At 33.3% G+C, this 25,593-nt stretch overlaps 1 protein-coding gene across 1 annotated transcript; it reads right to left on the bottom strand.

The window, feature by feature from the left end:
- Positions 1-3,074: 3,074 nt before the first annotated feature.
- Positions 3,075-4,033, bottom strand: LOC141713281 (uncharacterized). The gene has a single exon (XM_074516614.1). The coding sequence runs from the start codon at positions 3,896-3,898 to the stop codon at positions 3,254-3,256; it is 645 nt and encodes a 214-aa protein (XP_074372715.1). The 5' UTR covers positions 3,899-4,033; the 3' UTR covers positions 3,075-3,253.
- Positions 4,034-25,593: the final 21,560 nt, after the last annotated feature.

Genomic DNA, 25,593 nt, shown 5'->3' with positions numbered 1-25,593 from the left:
CTAAATGCCTCATGCAGGACCCTCACTCAAGGATGGAGATAGAGATTGGTGAACTCTATGGAGGCTTATATAAATTGTTGCGTACTATTGTTCCTGCTAGTGCATCTTCTCAGTCTATGTGTCGAATCTACTACTGCTCACACGGCTCAACTATGGCATGCTCGTATGGGTCATCCCTCAACCTTTGTACTTCAACCTCTATCTGGCTGTTCTACTGGTGATTTTCCTTGGTTTAGGGATTGTGATGTATGTCATCTGGCTAAGAAAAATAAGATGGTTTTTCCTGTTAATACATCATCAAGTACTTCTCTTTTTTCACTAGTTCATTGTGACCTTTGGGGTCCTTACAAAACCTGTATTCATGGAAAATGTAGTATATTTCTAACAATTGTTGAGGATTTTTCAAAGAGTACTTGGGTGTTTTTAATTGTGAATAAAACTCAAGTGTTATTGTTACTGAAACAGTGTATCGCTTATGTTCAAAATCAATTTCATACTACAATTAAAGTTATTCGTTTGTATAACGGTACTGAATTTACTAACAATTTCGTAATCATCTTCTATCATTGGGCATTGTTCAACAGACATCATGTCCTTATACCCCTCAGCAAAATGGGGTTGCTGAGAGGAAGCATCATCATCTTCTTAATGTGGCCAGATCTCTTAATTTTCAGGCTCATCTTCCTGATTCATTTTGGGGTGATTGCATTCTTACTACTGCTCACCTAATCAACGTCACACCCTCTCGGTTATTATAGTTCAAGTCTCCTCATGAGTTGATCTTTCAAACGCCTCCCAAATATGATGATCTAAGAAAATTTGGGTGTCTCTGTTATATGACAAAAGTTTCTCATCCCAAAGACAAATTTGCTGCTAAATCAGTTCATTGTCTATTTCTAGGTTATCCTTTTGGCCAAAAGAAATATCGTGTGATGGGTTTGAGTACTCGTAAGACTTATATCACTCGAGATGTCTATTTCGTTGAAGATAAGTTTCCATTTCTTGAGTTAAATTCACCAACTGTATCTTTCATTACACCTGCTTCAACTTTAATTCATGACAATACATCTTATCCTCCTTTAGTTCCAGCAGTTACTCAGTCTGATCCTGGTACTTACATCTACATCTCTTATACCTGTTCCTAGACCTACTCGTACTACTCATGTACCTGCTAAATTTGTAGACTAAACTGGTCTCCCTTCGTTTATGCACGGGCATTCTCATACTGCCATTCATGTTACTTATCATTTACAAAACTACTTGTCTTATTATGTTTTTAAACCACCGTATGCCAAATTTCTGACTGCTACTACAACTGGACTCGTGCCTTATCTATACTCTCAAGCTGTTAAATAGGAGGTGTGGTGTCGAGCAATGAGAGATGAAATTAAAGTATTGGAGGATAATGCCACTTGGTAACTTGTTCCTATGCCCGATAATATAAATATTGTAGATTGTAAATGGCTGTATAAATTAAGTATAAAGCTACAGGGGAGGTTGAACGATACAAGGCCCGTCTGGTGGCCAAAGGTTTTACCCAAACCGAGGGTCTTGATTACTTTGAAACTTCCGCACCGGTGGTTAAAATGACTACTGTTCGCATTCTTCTTACTTTTGCTACTGCTTATAATTGGACTCTTCATCAAAAGGATGTCACCAATGCATTTTTACACGGTGACCTCTTTGAAGATGTTTATATGCGATTGCCACCTGGACTTGCCAGATTTACTACTAACCTGATGATGCCACTACTACTTGGGTTTGCAAACTCCTTAAGTCGTTATATGGTCTTAAGCAATCTCCTGGTATGTGGTATCTTAAATTGGCTAATGTTTTTTCTACATTTGGTCTTCAGCAGTGTCATCTTCATCAGCGCAAATATTGCTTAGATATTTTGAAAGATACTGGCCTTGAGGCAGCTAAACCTTTTGTTATCCCTATTGAACAGAATCACACTCTTCAAAAATCTAAGTCATTTCTTCTTCGTCCTATTGATGTTCGAGTATTTCGTCAGTTAGTTGGTCGCCTCATTTATTTAACGATTACTCGACCTGATCTCAGCTATGCTGTTCACATATTGGCTCAATTTATAACTAATCCTCTATAAGATCACTTGGATGCTGCTTATCGAGTTGTCCGTTATTTGAAACAATCTCCAGGTCGGGGCTTATTATTTCCTGCTTCTAATGACTTGGTACCTCGGGCTTATTGCGATGTTAACTGCGGTGGTGACTTAAATACTCGATGCTCGTTAACTGGCTATTGTGTCATACTTTGATCGTCATTTAATCTCTTGAAAGTGTAAAAAGCAGATCACTGCTTCCAAATCTTCCAGCGAAGCTAAATATCGTGCTTTGGGAGATACTACATGTGTATTGTTGTGGATTTCATCAGTTCTCAATTCGTGAAGGAAACCTGTTACTTCTCCCATTACTCTTCACTTACTCTTCACTACTCTTCACTGTGACAACAAGTCGGCTCTATATATAGCCTCAAACCCGTTGTTCCATGAACGCGCCAAACATATTAAAATAGATTGTCATTTCGTTCGTTAGAAACTGCAGCAAAGATTCATTGAAACTTTTTATATTGGTTCATCTGAGCAGCCTGCAAACTCTCACTAAGGCTTTATCATCTGGACAATTGTTTTATCTCTTATCCAAGTTGGGTGTTATAAAATTATTTTCTCCGAGGGGGGATGTTAGCAAAGATAGTGATGTTAGCAAAGATTACAAACAGCTGTCAAATGCAATAGGTGTTAGTTAGAAAATGTAGAAGATAGACAAGTATATGAATAGAGTTTCTCAGCCCATTCCGTACCTAACAATTTTCTAGATCTGAAATATACACATTCTCTCTTTTTCGTTACAAAACATATAAGCATAAGATGGGGGGGGGGGTAATGTTTAGATAAGCCAAGAGGTCGAGTATACGATGAGTTTATGACCGAGACCGACCAACTAAGGTAACTCTAGGCTGCATGCATCAAACAAGTTTTAAACTCAAAACGTAAGATGTAGTATCAAATCCAAAACGATGAAAGATAAAAAGGGGTAAGCAAATCTCGGTGCTACTTGAAGTCAAAAGTCTTGTATTTTCATTAAAATAGAGGTGCGCAATCAATGTGTGTAATGAATTCCCAATAAAATATATGAAAATGTAAGATACGATTTACAAGTCTAATTAAAAAAGAAAAAAGAAAACAAGAATTGGTAGGTTGAGCTTTGGGCATGAATGAAGAATAATACTAGGACTACAACAACCAACTGTTTTTGAATTGAGAAAAAGCAGAATCTCTGAAATTGTTAACCTTAACCAGAGTAAAATGAGTCCCACAAAGTCCCAATCCAGAATGAACACTACATGTCTTCAACAAATAACAAGCTGTCCTGCTAGTTTGTCTCCCCATCCCTCCTCCTCCTCCTCCTTTCCCCTGTATCAACACTCCCCAGGCCTTTGTCTCTCTACTCTTATCCTCCTCCAAATCAACAATTTCAATTTTATTCTCTTCTAGTTGTTGAACAAGAATTATTCCATCAGGCGATCTCCTCTCTCCGTCTCTCCATTCCTTCTCCAAATCTCTCCAGTTCTCCAAACCCCAAGCGTTTTCGGGTTTCAACTCCGTTGATTCATTACAATATACATGAAGCATTAGAGGCGATTTTTTCAAGCTCTTTACAATCTCAACCACTGATTCTCTCATCCATCCGTCCAGATTATCACTCAACACTCCCGCTTTCTCCATCGCTGAAGAGGCCCGGATCCAAGACCTTTTCAAACCCGAATTAGGGATTGATATGAATGATTTAGGAGGGAATGATAATTGATCGGATCGGAAATGAGGAGAGTCCGGTAAAAGGGATCTTCCGGCGGAGGGAAGCAGCGACGATGACGCCATCGGCAAGAGAGAAGGAAGAATGTATTTAGGAATGTGTGTTTATATTTAGGAGAGATGTTTTCTACCAATTGAAATATGGTTGAATGTAATTCCAAGCTATGTGTATATGTGTGTGTATATATACAATACAATACAACGGGGTGGGAAAGGAGGCATGTGGTGAGTGCCAGTAGCACGGCCTTATTTGTTACGTTCGCGTGCCTTGTAGCCTCTTCTTATTACCACGTTGGATTTCTTTACATGATGTGGCATTCTCTTCTCAACTTTTTTTTTCTTATTTCTCTTCTCATGTTTTTTTAACTAAATAAATTGTAATTTAATTTGGTGTATACAAATATTATTTTGCAATTTCCAAAAATTAAATTGAACAAATTTTTTATATTTGTGTTCATTTTCTAATAATAAATAGCAAAATATTACAACCCTAATAATATTGTGTATTTAAAGGGAAAAAACAGAATATTCTAAAAAAAATGAAGACAACCCTGTTATAGTGAGAACCGTAGATTATCTTGATTATATTTTAAATTTTCATCAAATTTGTAACTAATTTAAACTATTACATCAAATTTCAATGATTTTTTAAATAAAAAAAATTATGCAACTTCATTTTTAGTTTGGTAATTAAAATTTATAACTATATATAATGAAAAATAAAATAAATTACCTAATTATATTTTTTTAATAATGATTTTCTACGAATCTCTATCTAAGAAATCCCTCCACAAATTATCACCGTATAATCCATATATATAATTATATAATAGAAAAAATATTAAAAATTTGGTTGGTATGTTCCTTCCTTCAATTACATAATTGTTCCTCCTTAACAAATTTCAATATATTACTCAATTGCTTTTACTTAATTATATAATTGTCTCTCCATTAAAAAATTTCAATATTTACTCAATTGTCCTTACTTAATTGTCTTTATATGTAAAATACATTATCTTTTTTATTTTCACCTACTGAAGCATCTCTTTTTCTATAAATATTTTAGAAAATTCTTTTTAATCTATACATTTTTTAGGCAAAACATGTTGTCCTTTTTTATTTTCTCCAAATTAAACAAATCTTTCTCTAAAAATAGTATGAATATTTTTTTTAATATATACTGATTATCAATCTATCAACCTATCTATTTATTCTATACTATATTATAATAAATAAAATATTAAAAATTTGATAATCGGTCTGTACTCGCTGAAATTACATAGTTGTTCAACTTATTTAATTTATTTTTTTAATATATTTATTTTCGATAATTTTACAAAAAAATGGACGGGGAAAAAAGAGAATTTTATTGTGAATTAGATAAGATTCCTATTCACGACTCTTGAACTAATGTTGATAAACCAAATGAACAATGAAGTAAACATATTTTTCCAGGGAATAGTTTTCCAATGTTGATCAAAAATTGTTGCCGATGGAAATTGAAGCTATATTTTTTAGTCAGTTTATTAAATTATCTTTTTGTAAAACCTAATTATTATAAAATAGGTATAATCATATAATAAAAGACAAATACTTATTCAGACATAATTACAATTTTAACAAATATATTTGATAAAATACTAATATTAAAATATCAATTATTTAAAACAATCGTGTATCACACGGATTTAGACTAAACATTAAAAAGTTTGATAGTCGGTTGATAATTGCTGAAATTACTTAATTACTCTCACTCTATTAATTTATTATTTTAACATAATTATTTTATATAATATTATTGTTAAAAATTATGAAACCCCTAAAACTAAAGTTATATATAACCGGACACAATAAGTAAGTATGAGACGATATTTGGATAGATATTGATGGTGTTCGGGTTAAAATAAAATAATGGACACTAATAACGGTCAAAACAATTATAATATTAAACCAAGATAAAAAATTAAACTAAAAACTAATTCGTTGGTCGATATAATGATATCGGGCTTAAAAATAACATATTACTTATTTTTTTTAATTATTATAATTAATATAATATTAAAATAAAATAATAAAATAATAAATTTTAAAAACTGTGTATTACATTAATTTTAAGCTATTATATATACACACGTTAACGTGAAATTTTATATTATCATTTATAATTACAATTCAACACAAGTTTCGGGAAAATTTGATATTGGTAAGAAAATTCGTAAATAATAGAAAAATGCAAATTAGCAATAAAGAGATATATAAGCCCAATTGCCGATAAGCAAACTTGAAAATACTGAGACGACGTGTAATAAAATTATAAGTAAAGTAATTTTGATATGATACTCAATAACTCTAAATTGGCACGTTGTTCAAAGGGATTCAAGTGGCAGGCTAGGTTGGGAGCTGACGGGGTTGGCCGACGAGCCAGCCATTTTGGAATGATTTTGAATAGGAACACGTCACAGTCTTCCGCCTCAAACACTCAATTGCTCTTCTTCACTCTTTAGCCTGCTCCAGGATGATGAACACAATAACTGTTCAATCGCATTCAACCGCTCAATATCTTGTAACCGAATCGTATTTTGTGAATAATCACGAAACGTGAGTTGATTGTGAATTTAAATTTTAAAAACCGCTCATTCGCGATTTGGATACGGTTTTAAATTCTTAAATATCGCAAAATCGCAACCGCAACCGCATATCGCAACATATATTTATAATAAAATATATTTCCAAAAATATAGTTGATATCATATAAATTAATAGTATACACATTTATTAACAAATCTTTTTTAGCGTAGGTAACCCGCAGCTGCTACCCTTTAAGTGTCCACGTTAACCAAGGTAAACCGTATTTAAGCGACAGACTCTAACTCAGGAGGCATAATCATAAATTCTCCTCCCGTGGAATTCGAACTTGTGACCAAAATGATAATTATCCCTCTTTAACCAATCGAGCCAACCCTTGCGAGCATTTATTAACTAATCTTATGTTAATGTTAGGAATTTGTTAATAAGATTCACAATCAGTATAAGATATATAACCAAACTAAATGAAAAATGTAATAAACATGCAATTTTTTCATCCTTTTCTTTTTTCTATTCTCTCACCTCCATATTTTTGTATGTTTTTAATATATTTGCTTCACACGGAGCATTAGTTTATATTTTATTTTTGAATGTAAATTTATCACTGTAACTTAAACTTGAATTTATTAATATTCCGAATTTATTTTTTTTGCAAATTATTAATTATTTTAAAATAAGTGGTTGCACCGCAAACCAATCTGCAATAACAGCAAATTCGCAACCGCAATTCACGCGGTTAACCGCAACCGCATTTGCGGTTATGAATGACAATTATCTAAAACCGCTCTTCGCTGTTTGATTCGACTTTTACCCCAAAACCGATCCGATCTGAATCGCGTACACCCCTAGCCTACTTTGCTTGAATCGCTTACCAAGTATCTCCAAGACTATTAACTATATTTATTAGTTAAAATAGTATAAAATAAATATTATGTGAAAATTTGTTGATCTTGTAAGTAATTATACTTTAGTGGTATTAAATGATTAGTTATATTAAAAAAATTACTGTTATTTTCAAATTTCAATAACTATATTAAATAATTATTTTTAACATATATAGTTGTGAAGGAATTATTAATAATAAACTAATTATTTTTTCCGTGAATACAAGTGAAACTAAAATAATAAATTAATTAAAATATATTTAAAGATATTATTCTTATAATATAAACATTAGAAGAATTAGTTAAAATCATTACGTTTATATATTATAAAATATTTAACTAACTTTATTAATATATTAGTTTATAATAATTTTAAAAATATAAAAAATATATTAAAATTATTATATAAGTATTTAATAAATTTGATTAACAATGAAAAAATTTATAATTTTTCATAAATTAATTTACACTTCACACTATATAAATATATATATATATGTGTGTGTGTGTGATGAACAAGTATATATACATCAATATGTTCTAGGTTAAAGCGGGAGAATTCTTCATTTTAGAGGGAAATAAAGATGGGGATAAAGATTTTTGAGAGGGAAATGACGTGGAGTGAATATAGATGATGGTTCTTCAATCAACAAATCTCGGTTGCTTATTTATTGGCATCTAAAAATATACCTAACAGGTGTTTACGTTGGAGTTGTGTTTTTTTACATATCATCGCTATTTTTGAAGTTATTATTGCCATGTAAATTTTATTGCTAACAGGTGTATCCCCTTGGAGATGTTCTAACCCCATTAAACAAGGTACCTCCTAATTTTAGTAACATACGTTCACAGAACAACCCGAATCCTAAAATTTTCTCCGAATTGGAAAAAAATTGACAAAAATTTGATGGGAAAAATGTCCGGACCATTTCAATCCAGTTTGCAGACCTTTACAGACCACATATTTTTATAAAAATCTCCACCAACCCGACCCAATAAAATCCCAGATTTGAGCATATGATTCGGATAAAATCCAGTCTGATTTGATAAAAATTCCAGATTTTATGATGATTTTTAATAAATATTCGGATAAATTTTAGAAAAATTCATATCTTATCAAAATTTATTTTATAGTTCACTATGATTTCTAATAGAAGTCCTAAATTCTCAATAAACTATTTGAAGAACCGATATTTACACATCTTTTACTTACACAGTGAACATCTTTTGTTAATATTAAAATCGAATAATTGACATGTAAATTTTAAATTCTAAACTATTCTAAGATAAAATGTGAATTATTTGTTCTAAATTATAATCAAGAGTTTGTACGTATAAATAAAAGACTTAGCTTGTAAATACAATCCAAAAATATATAAAATTATACATTATTACTAAAATAAATTAGAAATATAAATATTAAAATTATTTAAAAAAATCTGGCGGCCCGGCCCAAACCCGATCCAGCCCAATCTGTGGCCTCAACGGGCCTAGTATTTTGAACGAAATTTTGTACGACCTGGCCCGATTTTAAAAATACACGGTCGGCTCGGTTTCAATAAATCTGAATTTTCAAAGCCCGACACGATCCAATTTTCGTGCATCTCTACGTACAGCCCTCGTTTATTTGAGTTCTAAAAAACTTTGATTTAATTAATAAATTTTCGATTAATCCTCTATAAACTACTCTATTTAGTTGAATTTTAAATTTTGATTTATTTTTATATATTTTTTCTCTATCGATATATATATAATAACTAGCATAATAACCCGTGCAAGGCACGAGTCATTATCTAGCTTTATTTTAGAACATGTCGGGTAATGAATACAATACAAGGGGGGTTGAATGTATTTTAAATAATTTTAATGGCTTTTTGAACTGTTTATGAATGGTGAACAAAGTAATTTGTATTGTAGAGATAATATGCTTTAACAGAATGATTAAAACATGCACATGAACACACTTATCTTTCAAAACTCACTTAATTTTATATTAAAATTAAGTTAGTGTTTTGCTACAAATTTTTGGGTTCTTAGTATGTTAATAACTCAGCTTCTCTCTTGAAAGTTACAAGATATTTCAGATCAATCTGTTACAACTAAAAACAAAGCATCTGGTGTTTACTTTATAGAACAGTAAACAGTGGTTTTACACAGCATGTAATAGCATGTACTAAACCCTACTTTTGGATAACTAAATCATTCTTTTTCTGGATTAGTGTATCTTTGCAAATCATGCAAGTATATGCTTTTACTTTGTCAGTTAATCTTGGCCTTTGATCTTGTACTCTTCAAGCTGCTTTTGTAGACTTTTTAACTCAGTGATTGATTTGTTTGTTGATTGATAATCTTGGATATTAAACTGATCTGTATTCTGTACTTGAGCTTTACATCGAGATCTCTAGTTGGTTATATAGAGAACACGATATCTCGATAAGTATAATGACTTATCGAGATCTCTAATTACTCTATAGTTGTTTGACTTATTGAAGTCTCTGAGTTCTCTATAAGAGAATTTGACTTGTCGAGGTCTCTAATCTTCATATCTTCATTTTGGCTTATCGATATCTCTGAGTTCTCTATTGAAGAAATGACTTGTCGATATCTCAGAGATCTCTAGTGATAATTTGATTTATCGATATCTCCGAGTTCTCTAGTGAAGAAATGACTTGTCGATATCTCAGAGAAATCTAGTAATATTTTGACTTGTCGATATCTCTGAGTTCTCTATTGGAGAAATGACTTGTCGATATCTTCAATCTTCATGTCTTCAATTTGGCAAATCGATATCTCTGAGACTTCTCTATAAGATATCTTGACTTCTCGATAAGTCATTCTGGAGTTCTCGAATAACTTCTTCATAACACTTAACCTGTGACTTGTAGATTTCTTGACTTAAAATATTTTTCCCAAAACAGATTTATTCAACTTCAAACTTCTTCACACTTTCTCTAAGGCATGATCTTCATGATCTTTTTCCAGAGTTTATTTTTAGGCTTGAGACTGTTTACAGAAAAATACTCCAGTCTATTCTATTTACATTTTTACAGACTTAAGTGTTACAATACAAAATGCAAACTTAGATTATCATACAACTTACTTAGGGATGTCAATTTGACTTAGTCTTGTTTAGTACAGGCATGTATTGCATAACAATCTCCCCCAATTTGTGAGAAGATTGCTTATCACAAATTCATGCCTGTTAACAAGACTAACCCTAAGCTACAATGAACAATTTAAACTTTACATACAAATTGACAAAAATATAACATTTAACATTGAGTGGTTATTGAAGTTTTAACAAGGATATTCATTACATAAAATCCTCATAGCATGGCTCCTTTCTAATGAGATCCTTAAGAGTTACTGACACTTCCATTTCTTCTAAAATTTCATTTCCTCTTAAAGTTTCCACAAGCTTGATCCACTCATCTAATGAATAACCATTTAAGTAACCAGCTATGAATTTGGAGAATCTTCCAAATTTTATGTTCAGAAAATGTCCATATTTGGAGAGTTTGCTCATCCCTTTTGCTCTAAGCTCATTTGATCTTTTCTCCATTCTTACAAGTTCTTCTGCATAATTCCTATCTCTTTCTTCCTTTTCAGCCTTTGCCCTTGCAATTTTCTCATCCCTTTCTTTCACCCATACACAATATACAGCTTTCCAGAACCTTGTGATTGTATCCTTATCCTTCATCAAACTGATCAATCTTTTGAATAATGTGGTTGAAAGTGTATCCATTAGGTTACTTCCAAGTAAAGTGGAAGAACCATCATCATAATATATTCTGACTTCTGTATATGATACAACCCAAACTCTATCTATTTCTTCAACTAGCTGTTGAAAGTATTCTTCTTCTGCGAGGCACCAATTTAGTGGCAGAAAGTCAGATTGATCATAGCAATTCCAGAGTGATCTCTCAATAACTTGTAGTTGCTTTGTTTTTCTCCCAACATATTTAAAATGGATCTTGGTTGGAGGTTTAAATAAAGGTAGGGTTGTGATTTTCGTTAAGCTGGTTTGGCTGGTAGTGATTAGGATTTTGGGAAGAGAGTTTGTAGTTGGCTTATATAAGAATTTTGGCTTTGAGGTGAGACAAGGTTGAGTGTTTGAGATAAAAGGTTTGGTAGTTGAGCCTGATTGATTTGGTTTTGTAGGGTTTGTTCTTATTGTGGTTCTGAGCCATCTTGCCTTTTCTTTCTCCTTCTCTCTTCTCCTCTTTCCTTGTCATCTCCCTTCTTCTCATCCTGCTTTTTGTCATTGCTACCAGTTGCCCTTGAAGATTGACTTGGATTTGAGCCAGAAGGTTTTTGCTCATCATGCTTCTGCTCATCATCATCCTTGTTATCTTTTAAATTAAATTGAGTGGTTGGCAACATGGTGTCAACATTCAGTAGGTACTTATCCAGGATCCTTATAATTTCCACATCTTTAGCCTTCTTGTTCTTTTTGTACTTTAGATCAGACTGAATGGTCATGATCAACCTCATGTTTGATCTGACACAATTCTTGGGAACAATAAGCTGTTTACACTGTTTGGTTCTTTGACAGATGTAGGCCATCCCTTTATTTGGATATAGATAGGCTTCAGGAAAAGCTGCCATCTGTGCATTTTTAAGCTCATGAAGTAACTTGATGTCCTCTGTGATGACTACATGTACCTTTCAATCACTACATATAGTTCAGATGCCCTTAGAGTTATGAGATTTGAGATGGACACCTGATGACATCTGTCCACACCACCATCATTAATATTGACAACAATCCTCTTCTGTAAGAAGTTTTTAACATTCACAACCACTGCCCTAATGGAGTTAATAGTCTTGGCCAATGCTCTTTTATAGGTGATGTAGTTGTTTTGAAGAGACATCCTTAAGACTACAAGACATTCACTGAAACCTTGATCTTGATTTGGTCCTTCTGCAATCTTGATGAGTCTGTCTTTTCCTACATCTGAAAATGATTGAGCTTGTGAAGAACTTTGGCCAGTCTGAATAGGCTCTTTAGATTTACTAGCATCCCTGGATTTTTGTATCCTAGCTTCAATCTCCCCCTTAGTCTTGAAAACAGGCATGAGTAGGGGAGTTGGTATTTCTGGACTTATAGCTTCAGGTAAGGAAGAAAATGGTATGTTGAGCTTCCCCATGATGGCTCCCAAAGCAACAAAATTCTGCATTTGGAGATGCTTGTGAAAATTCATCAGGGTTTTGGAGTCTGTCTGTTGACTTTGCACCAAGGATGTGAGAGTTTGAACTTGTGCACTTAGTGAATCATTAGAAGATTGGAGAGAAGACACTTGCTGTAGAAGTTCTTGAACTTATATGTGAGATGAGGATTGAGATGTGGATGAAGTAGAGACTCCAAAAGTATCATGCACAGCCTTCTTAATTTCTTCAATGAGCAAGGCTGAAGGAATGTATCTGCTAGAGTGCATTTGATCCAACTTCAGTCTTGAATCATTGGAGTTAGTGATATGTTTTTTAACTTGGTCATGCAGGGCTACAAATGAAGTTCTCATATTGTTGATATTAGTTTTCACCCCACTTAGATCATACCTAGACATTTGATCAACAAAAGTTGTGAATTTAGTTTTGATTTCTATCTGTGAGGGAATGATTTGAAGTGCTTTTCCAAAGTTATGGAAAGCCTTGATTTGAGCCTTGTATACCTCAATCAATGCATCATATACTTCATGTGGGGTTAAGTGTAACGCCCCCAAATCCGGGGTCAGAGGATTTGGTCGTCACTATAAAACCTCAATCCAAAATAAGCTATTAAATCAATAAATAAATGCCAGCGGAAGATATTTAACATCTATGACCCCAAACTAATCCAAGATCTTTTAAGGTTACAGTTCTAGAAACAAGATATCCAAATTCCACAATAAATTTTTCACTTTCTTTTACATTTCTTTACAACAATTCTCAATCTCAAAACTAAACCCACTAGTATAACTTCGAAATGAAGTATACTAGGCCCAAATAAAATACACAACTATAATATAATATAATATAAACAACTTTATACAATAAAACTTACACTAGCCCGCAAACCCTGGATCAACCACCTTCCAAAAGCTTCTTCTTTGCTTCCTCGAATTACGCAGCTAAACAGCGCAAGCTAATCCTCACTGGAGGTTAAATTTAAAAACAGGCAAGTATGAGCGGAAGAAATGCTCAGCAAGATCATTATGACATATATATGGTCGTTTTGATATAAAATTGACATCTGCATTAGAGCAGAACATTTAAAATCATAATTGCTGAATCATAAAATTATAGTAGTGGAACCCCAGAATTGATTCCTTAATTGTATTCAAAAACCCTTTTTATATTTTCCAGCGACGTGCTTCAGCAATACTTTGAATCATAACGAGAATAAAACTCGTAAAACAGTGTTTACGGAAATATCGTAAACCACAATAACATGAAACAATGATTATGGATTGAATCATAAACTTTACTCAAAACCAAACTCTTGAGATTAATACTTATTTTGTTGTCATATCAAATTAGATATCAATATGAACTTTGATGCTAACAACATTCCATACTGAAGTTAACCCCAATCATCTGTACTAATACCACATTTGATATTTAACAACAACATAAGTATCAGCATAAATCAGAATCTGAATCAAAACTGCATTTCACCATTAATCCAAAACAGAAACAGTTGATAAATCATTTATTCTATAAATATCAAAACAATATCATAATTTAGATTGGAATCCTCGAACGACGGTGTGTTGCCGCCGGTGATCAGCCGCGGAGCAACACCAGTATGCCGAAGCATATCCAACTAAACAAAGGGGCACCCAAGGCACATATCGGCCTAGCAAGGTGTTATATCCTGTATAACACATAACTCACACTGGACCGCCGTCACGGCCTCTTACGCAACCATCCAATCTTAAAAACATTTTATTGAAAGGGGTCATAATACTCGACACCCTTAAAAACTTTTATTCCCCCATTTACTTGGGCATAAAAACCAAAACAACGTCATCTTTCTCAAAATCCAAAACATTTGTAAATCCAATAAGTTGATAAGTAAAATCACTTAGCTATTCTGAACATAGAATAGCAGAAAAATATTTGCATGATAATTCAGCGATATGTAAAACATTTATCGATTCTAAACTGAGAATAGGAAAAGCAACACTTGCATGATAAGATTTAAAATAAATATCACTTGAACAATAAGTGATGATAGGGATACTTGCATAATATGAATCGAATTAAACGTCACTTGAATGATAAGTGAGGTTAGGGTACTTGCCTTTGGGATTTAGCAGTTAGTCACACTCGCAAACACACATCTATTCTGATATTCTGTCTTAAAGTATCACCGTCTTTCTTTTCAACACTTCACCGATATGCTGCTCCTGCGATTGCTAGAAGCCAGATATCCAATACCATTCCATCTCATTCTTTATCCAATGTCTTGTCCTGATCAACTCGAAAGATCCGCATCTATAATTAAAATATAGAACTTTAATCATCTAAACGATAATCACTCAACGAACTGCGCGTCAAAATCCTATCGTCTACCCATACGATAGCCCACACATAATTATATCAGCCAAACACAGGAATCTTGACCCACATATGCACATAATTCACATAGCACATAAGCACATAACTCATATATCACATAATTCATATCACATAAGACTCAATTCATCAAAAGGGTCGACTCGATACGTTTAAAACTGAAATCAGGTCAAAAATATGATTTATCGATGAATTAACGACTCAGAATCATTCGTAAAGCAAGTGACCTTTCGAAACAAAATAATTTGGGTCTCGAACGTATTTTTAATGAAAGCGGAATATTTTTCTGAGTCTGTACGTGTTCGTTTCGTATTAAACGGACAAACGGTTGATTTATTATGAATTTTTGAACATTTTTCGAAATTAAAATGGGCTTCCGAATCATTTAATAATAAAATAATAGGGTTCAAACACCCTAAAATAATTTTATAAGATTTATCGAGCCTGGAAAATAATTTAAAATAATATTTTAAAACTCAAAACTATTTTTCGGAATTTCTAAATCAAAAATAAATAATTAAATCTAATTAAATAATCAATTAAAATTAATTAATAACTAATTAAATTAATTAATCAATTAATATTTAAATTAATTGAATAATTAAATAATTAATTATCAACTAAAATTAATTAACTAAATAATTTGGATTTATTTTTAAATTAAAAATAAATTTTCAGAATTAAAATAATGATTTTTTTTAAAATTAAAAGTAAATGATTTTTTTAAAAACAGAAATGAATTTTGAATTATTTTTAAAAGAAAATATGTACAAACAGATTTCTAAAATTGCAATTGGAGAAAAATAGATTGAACCCGGGTCAGGATTAAACCCAACCGAGTCGGGTCACCGGAGCTCAAGAACAAGCCGCCGGGAATCTGGGTTTTCCAGATTCCGGCCGGCGAGCCCGAACTCCGGTCAGGTTCCGGCTGTCCACTCCCTTCCCAATCACCTCGATTCTGCACGTTTTTTCGCCCCAACCAAATCTTACACACCTTCAATCATTTAATTCGACCTACAACAGTCCACACACCCCTGGGAAGCGACATCGCCGGCTGGGAAGCCATGAAAACCGGCGACCCGAGCTCTTATTCCGGCGAAACAGTGAAAATCGACCAATCCAGCACCACAAATAACGAATAATATATGAATTTAAAGCTAAAACTCCCACCAATTCAATCACATAATCAAAATTGATAACCCAGGCACGATTAATCCAGAAAATCAAAAACAAAAACGAGTTTAAAACTAAAACTCGACTTATCAATTTCCAATCTAAAACATCACTAAAAATGATTCGAATCGATTGTAAACACTATGCTGAAGCTAATTATAACATCAAAATTAATCAAAACATAACAGAAACAAAGGACCCCGAAATCCGATAAACATGATTAAAACGATTTTGCAGAATATTGAACCTTACTCGATGATATCAGTATCAAATTGAAGGGCTCTTTACGAGCTTCGATTTGGTGTATAGAGCATCAAAAACCATGATCTGTAGCTCCAGAAATCATGAAATAAAGTTTAGGAACGGATTTTCACCCCCAAGAACTTGTTCTTGGCTTTTCTATTTTTCTGAAATTTTCTAAAAAAAATCAATAAAATGGAAATTCTGCAGCTATTTATATTTTTGGAAAATAAATACCCCTAAAATCAATTAAGGGTGTTTTTATTCCCATAATTAAAATAATTAAGTCCCAAAATTATAATTACGGGGAATAATTTTAAAAACAGTAAAATGTAAAATTCGTATCAAAATTCCCCAAAAATTACGAATATTTCAAAATTGTAGAAATACTGGGTATTTGAAATACGATTGATTTTATATAAATAAAAACACGAATTTTGTAGGGTTTGACGTCCCGGTGGGTCCTGGTTCGTTAATTTTTAAAACACAGAGACGATTCCTAAATTAACAGAAATCCCCGAATATCTATAAAACACAACCAGACTCACATAAAACGAGTAACGCAAGTAACCACGCGTATAAATTACGGATCGATTCATATAAATACATTTTAAACACGTAACACGTATCATATTTGGATAATTATCAAAACAGAACTTCCTATAAAACACTTTATACGAAAATAAGGTTATAATATCTCGCCTTTTGAGAATAGGGATTTTTTTATCGATCTATAAAATGATTAGCGTATCGAAAATTGTACGCCGGGACGCGTACGGGTCAAACCGTAATCCGGAATTACCAGATTAGGTTAGGAAGGAGTTTTCGGAAGAGTTTCGGGTTGTAAAAATGCAAAACGGTTGAAGTCAGACGATTCCCGGCTTTATAAAATAATTTTGGTAATTATTCAGAAAATAATTAATAATTCATAAATTAATATAAAATCATCTAACAGTCCAAAAATTACCAGAAAAATATCACAATTATCTATATTTTATTCTGGACATATAATAATTCAAATATTCAAATAATATCACATATAAACACCCAAACATCAATTCCACTTATCAGATAATTCACCAAAATTCACGTAAAATCACATAAATAATTCCAAATAATTATAATAATAAGATTTGAAAATATGGGATATTACAATCTACCCACCTTATAAGGATTCCGTCCTCGGAATCAGCAGAAGAAAGCACTAAGGGTTTTCTAACCAACTTTCCGTCACACCGCCTTACTTTGACTTGAACAGGATACTCAACTTAACTTGATTGGCATACCTTCGAATGTTTGGGATGACAAAATCATGGAATTTCAAAAAGAAAAGAATTTGATACCATAACGGATGAAATAAAAGAATAACTGAGAGATCAATATGATCAAACGAACTTGGTATTGCGTGTCCAAATTAAGACACTACTAAAGGTTGTTAACCTTCATGTATTCACAATACACACAAGTGATGGCGTCCCATCCAACTCCTATCACACAGACAGGTATACCTTGTGTCCCCTATAATTAGGGTTGTTCATCTCAGTCAGAATAAAAGAATATGAAAGAAATTGAAAATCAACTGAATAAAGCTGACAAGATTTCAAAGCTGATATTTCTGAAGGAAATGAAATCCAGAGAACAAAATTCTGGCACCAAATGAGCAAGTGGTGTCACATCACCAAGAAACCATCCACCAAATAAGAAAAGTGGAAGTTAAATTATCATAACTTGGCAGAGCTATCAAAACCTGAAAAATAGGCTTCATGACAGCCTCTGACACATTTAAAACACAGATAGGATTGAAAATGAGTGCTAGGGAATATATCTTCTAACAATTACTTCTTTTTGAGAGATGTCAAAAGGAATTTTAGAAAGAGAGGGTATTGCCAAAGTCTTAATATTTATCTTCGATTTGAACTCTCCAGTTGAATCGTCACCCACTTCTAGACACTTCTTCACGTTCCAAGGATATCGATAATCTTCATCGTCGTCGAATCGTAGTAGCCTCGGAAGATTCCACAATAGAAGTTTGCAGCTTCCCGGAGTTCCGTCCAGCTCAACACAACCATCTCGAACGATTGCGCCTATCTTAACTTACTCGTTGGCACTATATCTGATAGTCCAACAGGAACTCGATATGAGCTCAAACGTCCTCACATAGATATACACACTACTACACACTCTCGTTTCTAGTTTACTATAACCTCAGCTCTGATACCAACCTATAACGCCCCCAAATCCGGGGTCAGAGGATTTGGTCGTCACTATAAAACCTCAATCCAAAATAAGCTATTAAATCAATAAATAAATGCCAGCGGAAGATATTTAACATCTATGACCCCAAACTAATCCAAGATCTTTTAAGGTTACAGTTCTAGAAACAAGATATCCAAATTCCACAATAAATTTTTCACTTTCTTTTACATTTCTTTACAACAATTCTCAATCTCAAAACTAAACCCACTAGTATAACTTCGAAATGAAGTATACTAGGCCCAAATAAAATACACAACTATAATATAATATAATATAAACAACTTTATACAATAAAACTTACACTAGCCCGCAAACCCTGGATCAACCACCTTCCAAAAGCTTCTTCTTTGCTTCCTCGAATTACGCAGCTAAACAGCGCAAGCTAATCCTCACTGGAGGTTAAATTTAAAAACAGGCAAGTATGAGCGGAAGAAATGCTCAGCAAGATCATTATGACATATATATGGTCGTTTTGATATAAAATTGACATCTGCATTAGAGCAGAACATTTAAAATCATAATTGCTGAATCATAAAATTATAGTAGTGGAACCCCAGAATTGATTCCTTAATTGTATTCAAAAACCCTTTTTATATTTTCCAGCGACGTGCTTCAGCAATACTTTGAATCATAACGAGAATAAAACTCGTAAAACAGTGTTTACGGAAATATCGTAAACCACAATAACATGAAACAATGATTATGGATTGAATCATAAACTTTACTCAAAACCAAACTCTTGAGATTAATACTTATTTTGTTGTCATATCAAATTAGATATCAATATGAACTTTGATGCTAACAACATTCCATACTGAAGTTAACCCCAATCATCTGTACTAATACCACATTTGATATTTAACAACAACATAAGTATCAGCATAAATCAGAATCTGAATCAAAACTGCATTTCACCATTAATCCAAAACAGAAACAGTTGATAAATCATTTATTCTATAAATATCAAAACAATATCATAATTTAGATTGGAATCCTCGAACGACGGTGTGTTGCCGCCGGTGATCAGCCGCGGAGCAACACCAGTATGCCGAAGCATATCCAACTAAACAAAGGGGCACCCAAGGCACATATCGGCCTAGCAAGGTGTTATATCCTGTATAACACATAACTCACACTGGACCGCCGTCACGGCCTCTTACGCAACCATCCAATCTTAAAAACATTTTATTGAAAGGGGTCATAATACTCGACACCCTTAAAAACTTTTATTCCCCCATTTACTTGGGCATAAAAACCAAAACAACGTCATCTTTCTCAAAATCCAAAACATTTGTAAATCCAATAAGTTGATAAGTAAAATCACTTAGCTATTCTGAACATAGAATAGCAGAAAAATATTTGCATGATAATTCAGCGATATGTAAAACATTTATCGATTCTAAACTGAGAATAGGAAAAGCAACACTTGCATGATAAGATTTAAAATAAATATCACTTGAACAATAAGTGATGATAGGGATACTTGCATAATATGAATCGAATTAAACGTCACTTGAATGATAAGTGAGGTTAGGGTACTTGCCTTTGGGATTTAGCAGTTAGTCACACTCGCAAACACACATCTATTCTGATATTCTGTCTTAAAGTATCACCGTCTTTCTTTTCAACACTTCACCGATATGCTGCTCCTGCGATTGCTAGAAGCCAGATATCCAATACCATTCCATCTCATTCTTTATCCAATGTCTTGTCCTGATCAACTCGAAAGATCCGCATCTATAATTAAAATATAGAACTTTAATCATCTAAACGATAATCACTCAACGAACTGCGCGTCAAAATCCTATCGTCTACCCATACGATAGCCCACACATAATTATATCAGCCAAACACAGGAATCTTGACCCACATATGCACATAATTCACATAGCACATAAGCACATAACTCATATATCACATAATTCATATCACATAAGACTCAATTCATCAAAAGGGTCGACTCGATACGTTTAAAACTGAAATCAGGTCAAAAATATGATTTATCGATGAATTAACGACTCAGAATCATTCGTAAAGCAAGTGACCTTTCGAAACAAAATAATTTGGGTCTCGAACGTATTTTTAATGAAAGCGGAATATTTTTCTGAGTCTGTACGTGTTCGTTTCGTATTAAACGGACAAACGGTTGATTTATTATGAATTTTTGAACATTTTTCGAAATTAAAATGGGCTTCCAAATCATTTAATAATAAAATAATAGGGTTCAAACACCCTAAAATAATTTTATAAGATTTATCGAGCCTGGAAAATAATTTAAAATAATATTTTAAAACTCAAAACTATTTTTTGGAATTTCTAAATCAAAAATAAATAATTAAATCTAATTAAATAATCAATTAAAATTAATTAATAACTAATTAAATTAATTAATCAATTAATATTTAAATTAATTGACTAATTAAATAATTAATTATCAACTAAAATTAATTAACTAAATAATTTGGATTTATTTTTAAATTAAAAATAAATTTTCAGAATTAAAATAATGATTTTTTTTAAAATTAAAAGTAAATGATTTTTTTAAAAACAGAAATGAATTTTGAATTATTTTTAAAAGAAAATATGTACAAACAGATTTCTAAAATTGCAATTGGAGAAAAATAGATTGAACCCGGGTCAGGATTAAACCCAACCGGGTCGGGTCACCGGAGCTCAAGAACAAGCCGCCGGGAATCTGGGTTTTCCAGATTCCGGCCGGCGAGCCCGAACTCCGGTCAGGTTCCGGCTGTCCACTCCCTTCCCAATCACCTCGATTCTGCACGTTTTTTCGCCCCAACCAAATCTTACACACCTTCAATCATTTAATTCGACCTACAACAGTCCACACACCCCTGGGAAGCGACATCGCCGGCTGGGAAGCCATGAAAACCGGCGACCCGAGCTCTTATTCCGGCGAAACAGTGAAAATCGACCAATCCAGCACCAAAAATAACGAATAATATATGAATTTAAAGCTAAAACTCCCACCAATTCAATCACATAATCAAAATTGATAACCCAGGCACGATTAATCCAGAAAATCAAAAACAAAAACGAGTTTAAAACTAAAACTCGACTTATCAATTTCCAATCTAAAACATCACTAAAAATGATTCGAATCGATTGTAAACACTATGCTGAAGCTAATTATAACATCAAAATTAATCAAAACATAACAGAAACAAAGGACCCCGAAATCCGATAAACATGATTAAAACGATTTTGCAGAATATTGAACCTTACTCGATGATATCAGTATCAAATTGAAGGGCTCTTTACGAGCTTCGATTTGGTGTATAGAGCATCAAAAACCATGATCTGTAGCTCCAGAAATCATGAAATAAAGTTTAGGAACGGATTTTCACCCCCAAGAACTTGTTCTTGGCTTTTCTATTTTTCTGAAATTTTCTAAAAAAAATCAATAAAATGGAAATTCTGCAGCTATTTATATTTTTGGAAAATAAATACCCCTAAAATCAATTAAGGGTGTTTTTATTCCCATAATTAAAATAATTAAGTCCCAAAATTATAATTACGGGGAATAATTTTAAAAACAGTAAAATGTAAAATTCGTATCAAAATTCCCCAAAAATTACGAATATTTCAAAATTGTAGAAATACTGGGTATTTGAAATACGATTGATTTTATATAAATAAAAACACGAATTTTGTAGGGTTTGACGTCCCGGTGGGTCCTGGTTCGTTAATTTTTAAAACACAGAGACGATTCCTAAATTAACAGAAATCCCCGAATATCTATAAAACACAACCAGACTCACATAAAACGAGTAACGCAAGTAACCACGCGTATAAATTACGGATCGATTCATATAAATACATTTTAAACACGTAACACGTATCATATTTGGATAATTATCAAAACAGAACTTCCTATAAAACACTTTATACGAAAATAAGGTTATAATATCTCGCCTTTTGAGAATAGGGATTTTTTTATCGATCTATAAAATGATTAGCGTATCGAAAATTGTACGCCGGGACGCGTACGGGTCAAACCGTAATCCGGAATTTCCAGATTAAGTTAGGAAGGAGTTTTCGGAAGAGTTTCGGGTTGTAAAAATGCAAAACGGTTGAAGTCAGACGATTCCCGGCTTTATAAAATAATTTTGGTAATTATTCAGAAAATAATTAATAATTCATAAATTAATATAAAATCATCTAACAGTCCAAAAATTACCAGAAAAATATCACAATTATCTATATTTTATTCTGGACATATAATAATTCAAATATTCAAATAATATCACATATAAACACCCAAACATCAATTCCACTTATCAGATAATTCACCAAAATTCACGTAAAATCACATAAATAATTCCAAATAATTATAATAATAAGATTTGAAAATATGGGATATTACATTAAGGATGTAGCATTTCTCCCCAAGATGGTTAGATACTCTTCCCTTAATTTGGCTAGCACAACATGCATTTAAATTATAAAATCTTTGTCCAACCATGCATCACAGTTTGCATCCTAACCAGCTTCATCAACAATTTTGGCCTGTTGTTCTTCAACATCAGTCTGGTAGGATAGCATGATGGCCTGATAGTCTTGATTTAACATGTTGGATATGAGAAGCTGCTGTGAAATTTGAGCAAGGCCACCAAGTTGATCAACCATGAGATCATCTACAGTAGAATATGGAGGTGTAACTTCTTGTAGCCATTGAGAGATGAGGTGAGGTTCTTGAGGTTGAGAAGTGGAAGGTTGATTGGTTGGGTGAGAAGGAGGTAGGGTGATAGAACCACCTGTGACAGGAGTCACAGTTTGACTCACAGATTGCTCTGTGGTTATGAAAAGTTGTTGTTCTCCACTTGTGGTGGGAACCTCCAGTTGAATTGGAGGGGGTTTGACTGGGTTACTGTCATGTGCACCAGTCTCAAACCTTTGTGCTTCTTTCAAAGCATTGTCACATGAATGTGATGATATTGCCTCTTCAATAGCAGGGTCATTGGCAATTGTACTCCCAGCTTCAATTTTTATTGCAATTTCAGCTAGGGTTTTGAGGGGAGTTGTTCCGGTGACAGGAACCTCCAATTGAATTGGAGAGGATTTAGATAGCTCCCCCTCAGGAGTACTACCCTCAAACCTTACAGCCCGTGAAGGCTGATTTACACATGAAGGTGCATTTGTGATCACCATGGGGTCTTCGATAAAATCAGATGAATCCCCCATATTTGTGATGGTATCATCAAGGTCTACCCCAACTAGTAGCCTCTCACCATCTAAATTAGGTGTCTGGGTGGTGAGCAAGGTTTCTTGAACCAAGTCACTTGAGTGAGGTTGCACCTGAGAATTAGATTCAGGTGCTGTGTAGGAAGAAGAAATTTTAGAGATAAGAGTTTAAATTTCAGTATTGAGTGTTGGCATATCCCCTTGAATGGATGAGGGAGCTTCAAGATATGTGCTTTCCTTATTTTTGTCATCCTTATTTCTCCTCCCATACACTTGAATTTGTTCAAGTGATGGTTGTGCAGACTCCTTACAGGGTGCATTTGGGTTAATGCTCTTTTTAATAGAGACATCCTTTTGAGAGGGTGCCTCTAGAGTCTGTTTAAGTCCCTTGTTTACAACTACATCCTTTTGAGAGGATGCAGAGGTGGCTAGAGTGGTCAACTCAGTTTGCTTTGCCTTCTTTGGTTTTCTGACCAAGGGTGACTCTGTTGGTATTTGTTCCTCACCACTTTCATTCATGATTGTTAGGTTATCCTTCTTTCTCTTCTTTTTACTCACTTCACCCTTTTGGGAGGATGAAGTGGTTGGTTTCCTAGCTGTTATTGGTATAGAAGAAAGGGTCTCAGCATTGGAAGGTCCCTATTGGTGTTCTTGTATTTGTACTTCCACTGGTTCAGGGACCATTATTGTACTAGATTGAGCATTTATCCTTATGTCAGGCATGGGGTAATGATAAGTCCTAAATTTCTCTAACATGAATGGAGTTAGTTTAAGACCTATTTGTACCTTATTCTTTGTAAATAGTGATCCAAATAGAATTTTTGATACTAACTTACAATTTCCTATTAATGATCTATCTACACCATCAATCAAATGCATGTCATTAACTTTATAGTTTAAAGTAGACATAATGAATCTAGGAAGAAAAATTTATTTACCTCTTGATGATAATGACATTGTTAGCTTGGTGCTCAATTCCTCCAGAATGTAGTGTCCTACATTGATCTGTTTGTTATGAGCCATTGAGTAGACCATCTTTTGGACAACACTAGAGATGTTGTCAAACCCTAACTTTCTACAAGTGAAAGCCCTTATAACTGAATCAAAAAGAAAGGACCACTCTCACCTCATCTTCTTTTTGTTCATGCTTGACAGATTGATCTTCTCTGAATAATTGATGAAGTCCATGAATTCATAAAACTCATCCTGAGTTGGAGCCTCCACTAACTTGTCAGTATGAATGCCTAATGCCATGTTGACATTCTTCTCAAAGATCTCCACCCGTTGCCCCTTGATTGTACAGTTTATCACAATTGATGCAACCTGGTTCTCATGCACAACTGTTCTTGTCACTGCTGTGTTCCAAAAATCCCCTAAAACATCCAAGCAAAGCACATGATTAGCAGTAAGAGCTCCCACAAAGTATGTTTCAGATAGAAATTTCATAAAGTTTTTAAAGCTTCGGAGCTTGATTTGCATCTAGAAATGCAAGAAAGTTGGCTTTTTTTGGTTAAAGGGTAAAATATTATTTGCTGCCATTGAGAAGAGTATGAAGTTTAGTGGGTAAGAAAACTTGAAGAGAAAGAGCTCGAAATGAGAGAAATCGACTCGGAATTGAAAAATCTAGGTCCCTTAGAGTTCTCGAAGGCGTAAGTATGTGTATGTCGAGATGTCTGAGTATTTATAGTAAAAGCAAAAGACTTATCGAGAACTCAAAAATAGACGTTTGGAGTTTGCTTATCGAGAAGTAAATTTGAAAAGTGAATTACTTATCGGAAAGTCATTTTGGTTTACTCTTTTAGAAAACTAAAACTGGCTTGTCGAGATGTCAAATAAATACTCAGTTTGTCCAAAATGGAC

Source organism: Apium graveolens, chromosome 3, assembly GCF_009905375.1.
Source record: "Apium graveolens cultivar Ventura chromosome 3, ASM990537v1, whole genome shotgun sequence".
Lineage (NCBI taxonomy): Eukaryota > Viridiplantae > Streptophyta > Magnoliopsida > Apiales > Apiaceae > Apium > Apium graveolens.
This window is presented reverse-complemented; position numbering and strand designations above follow the sequence as displayed.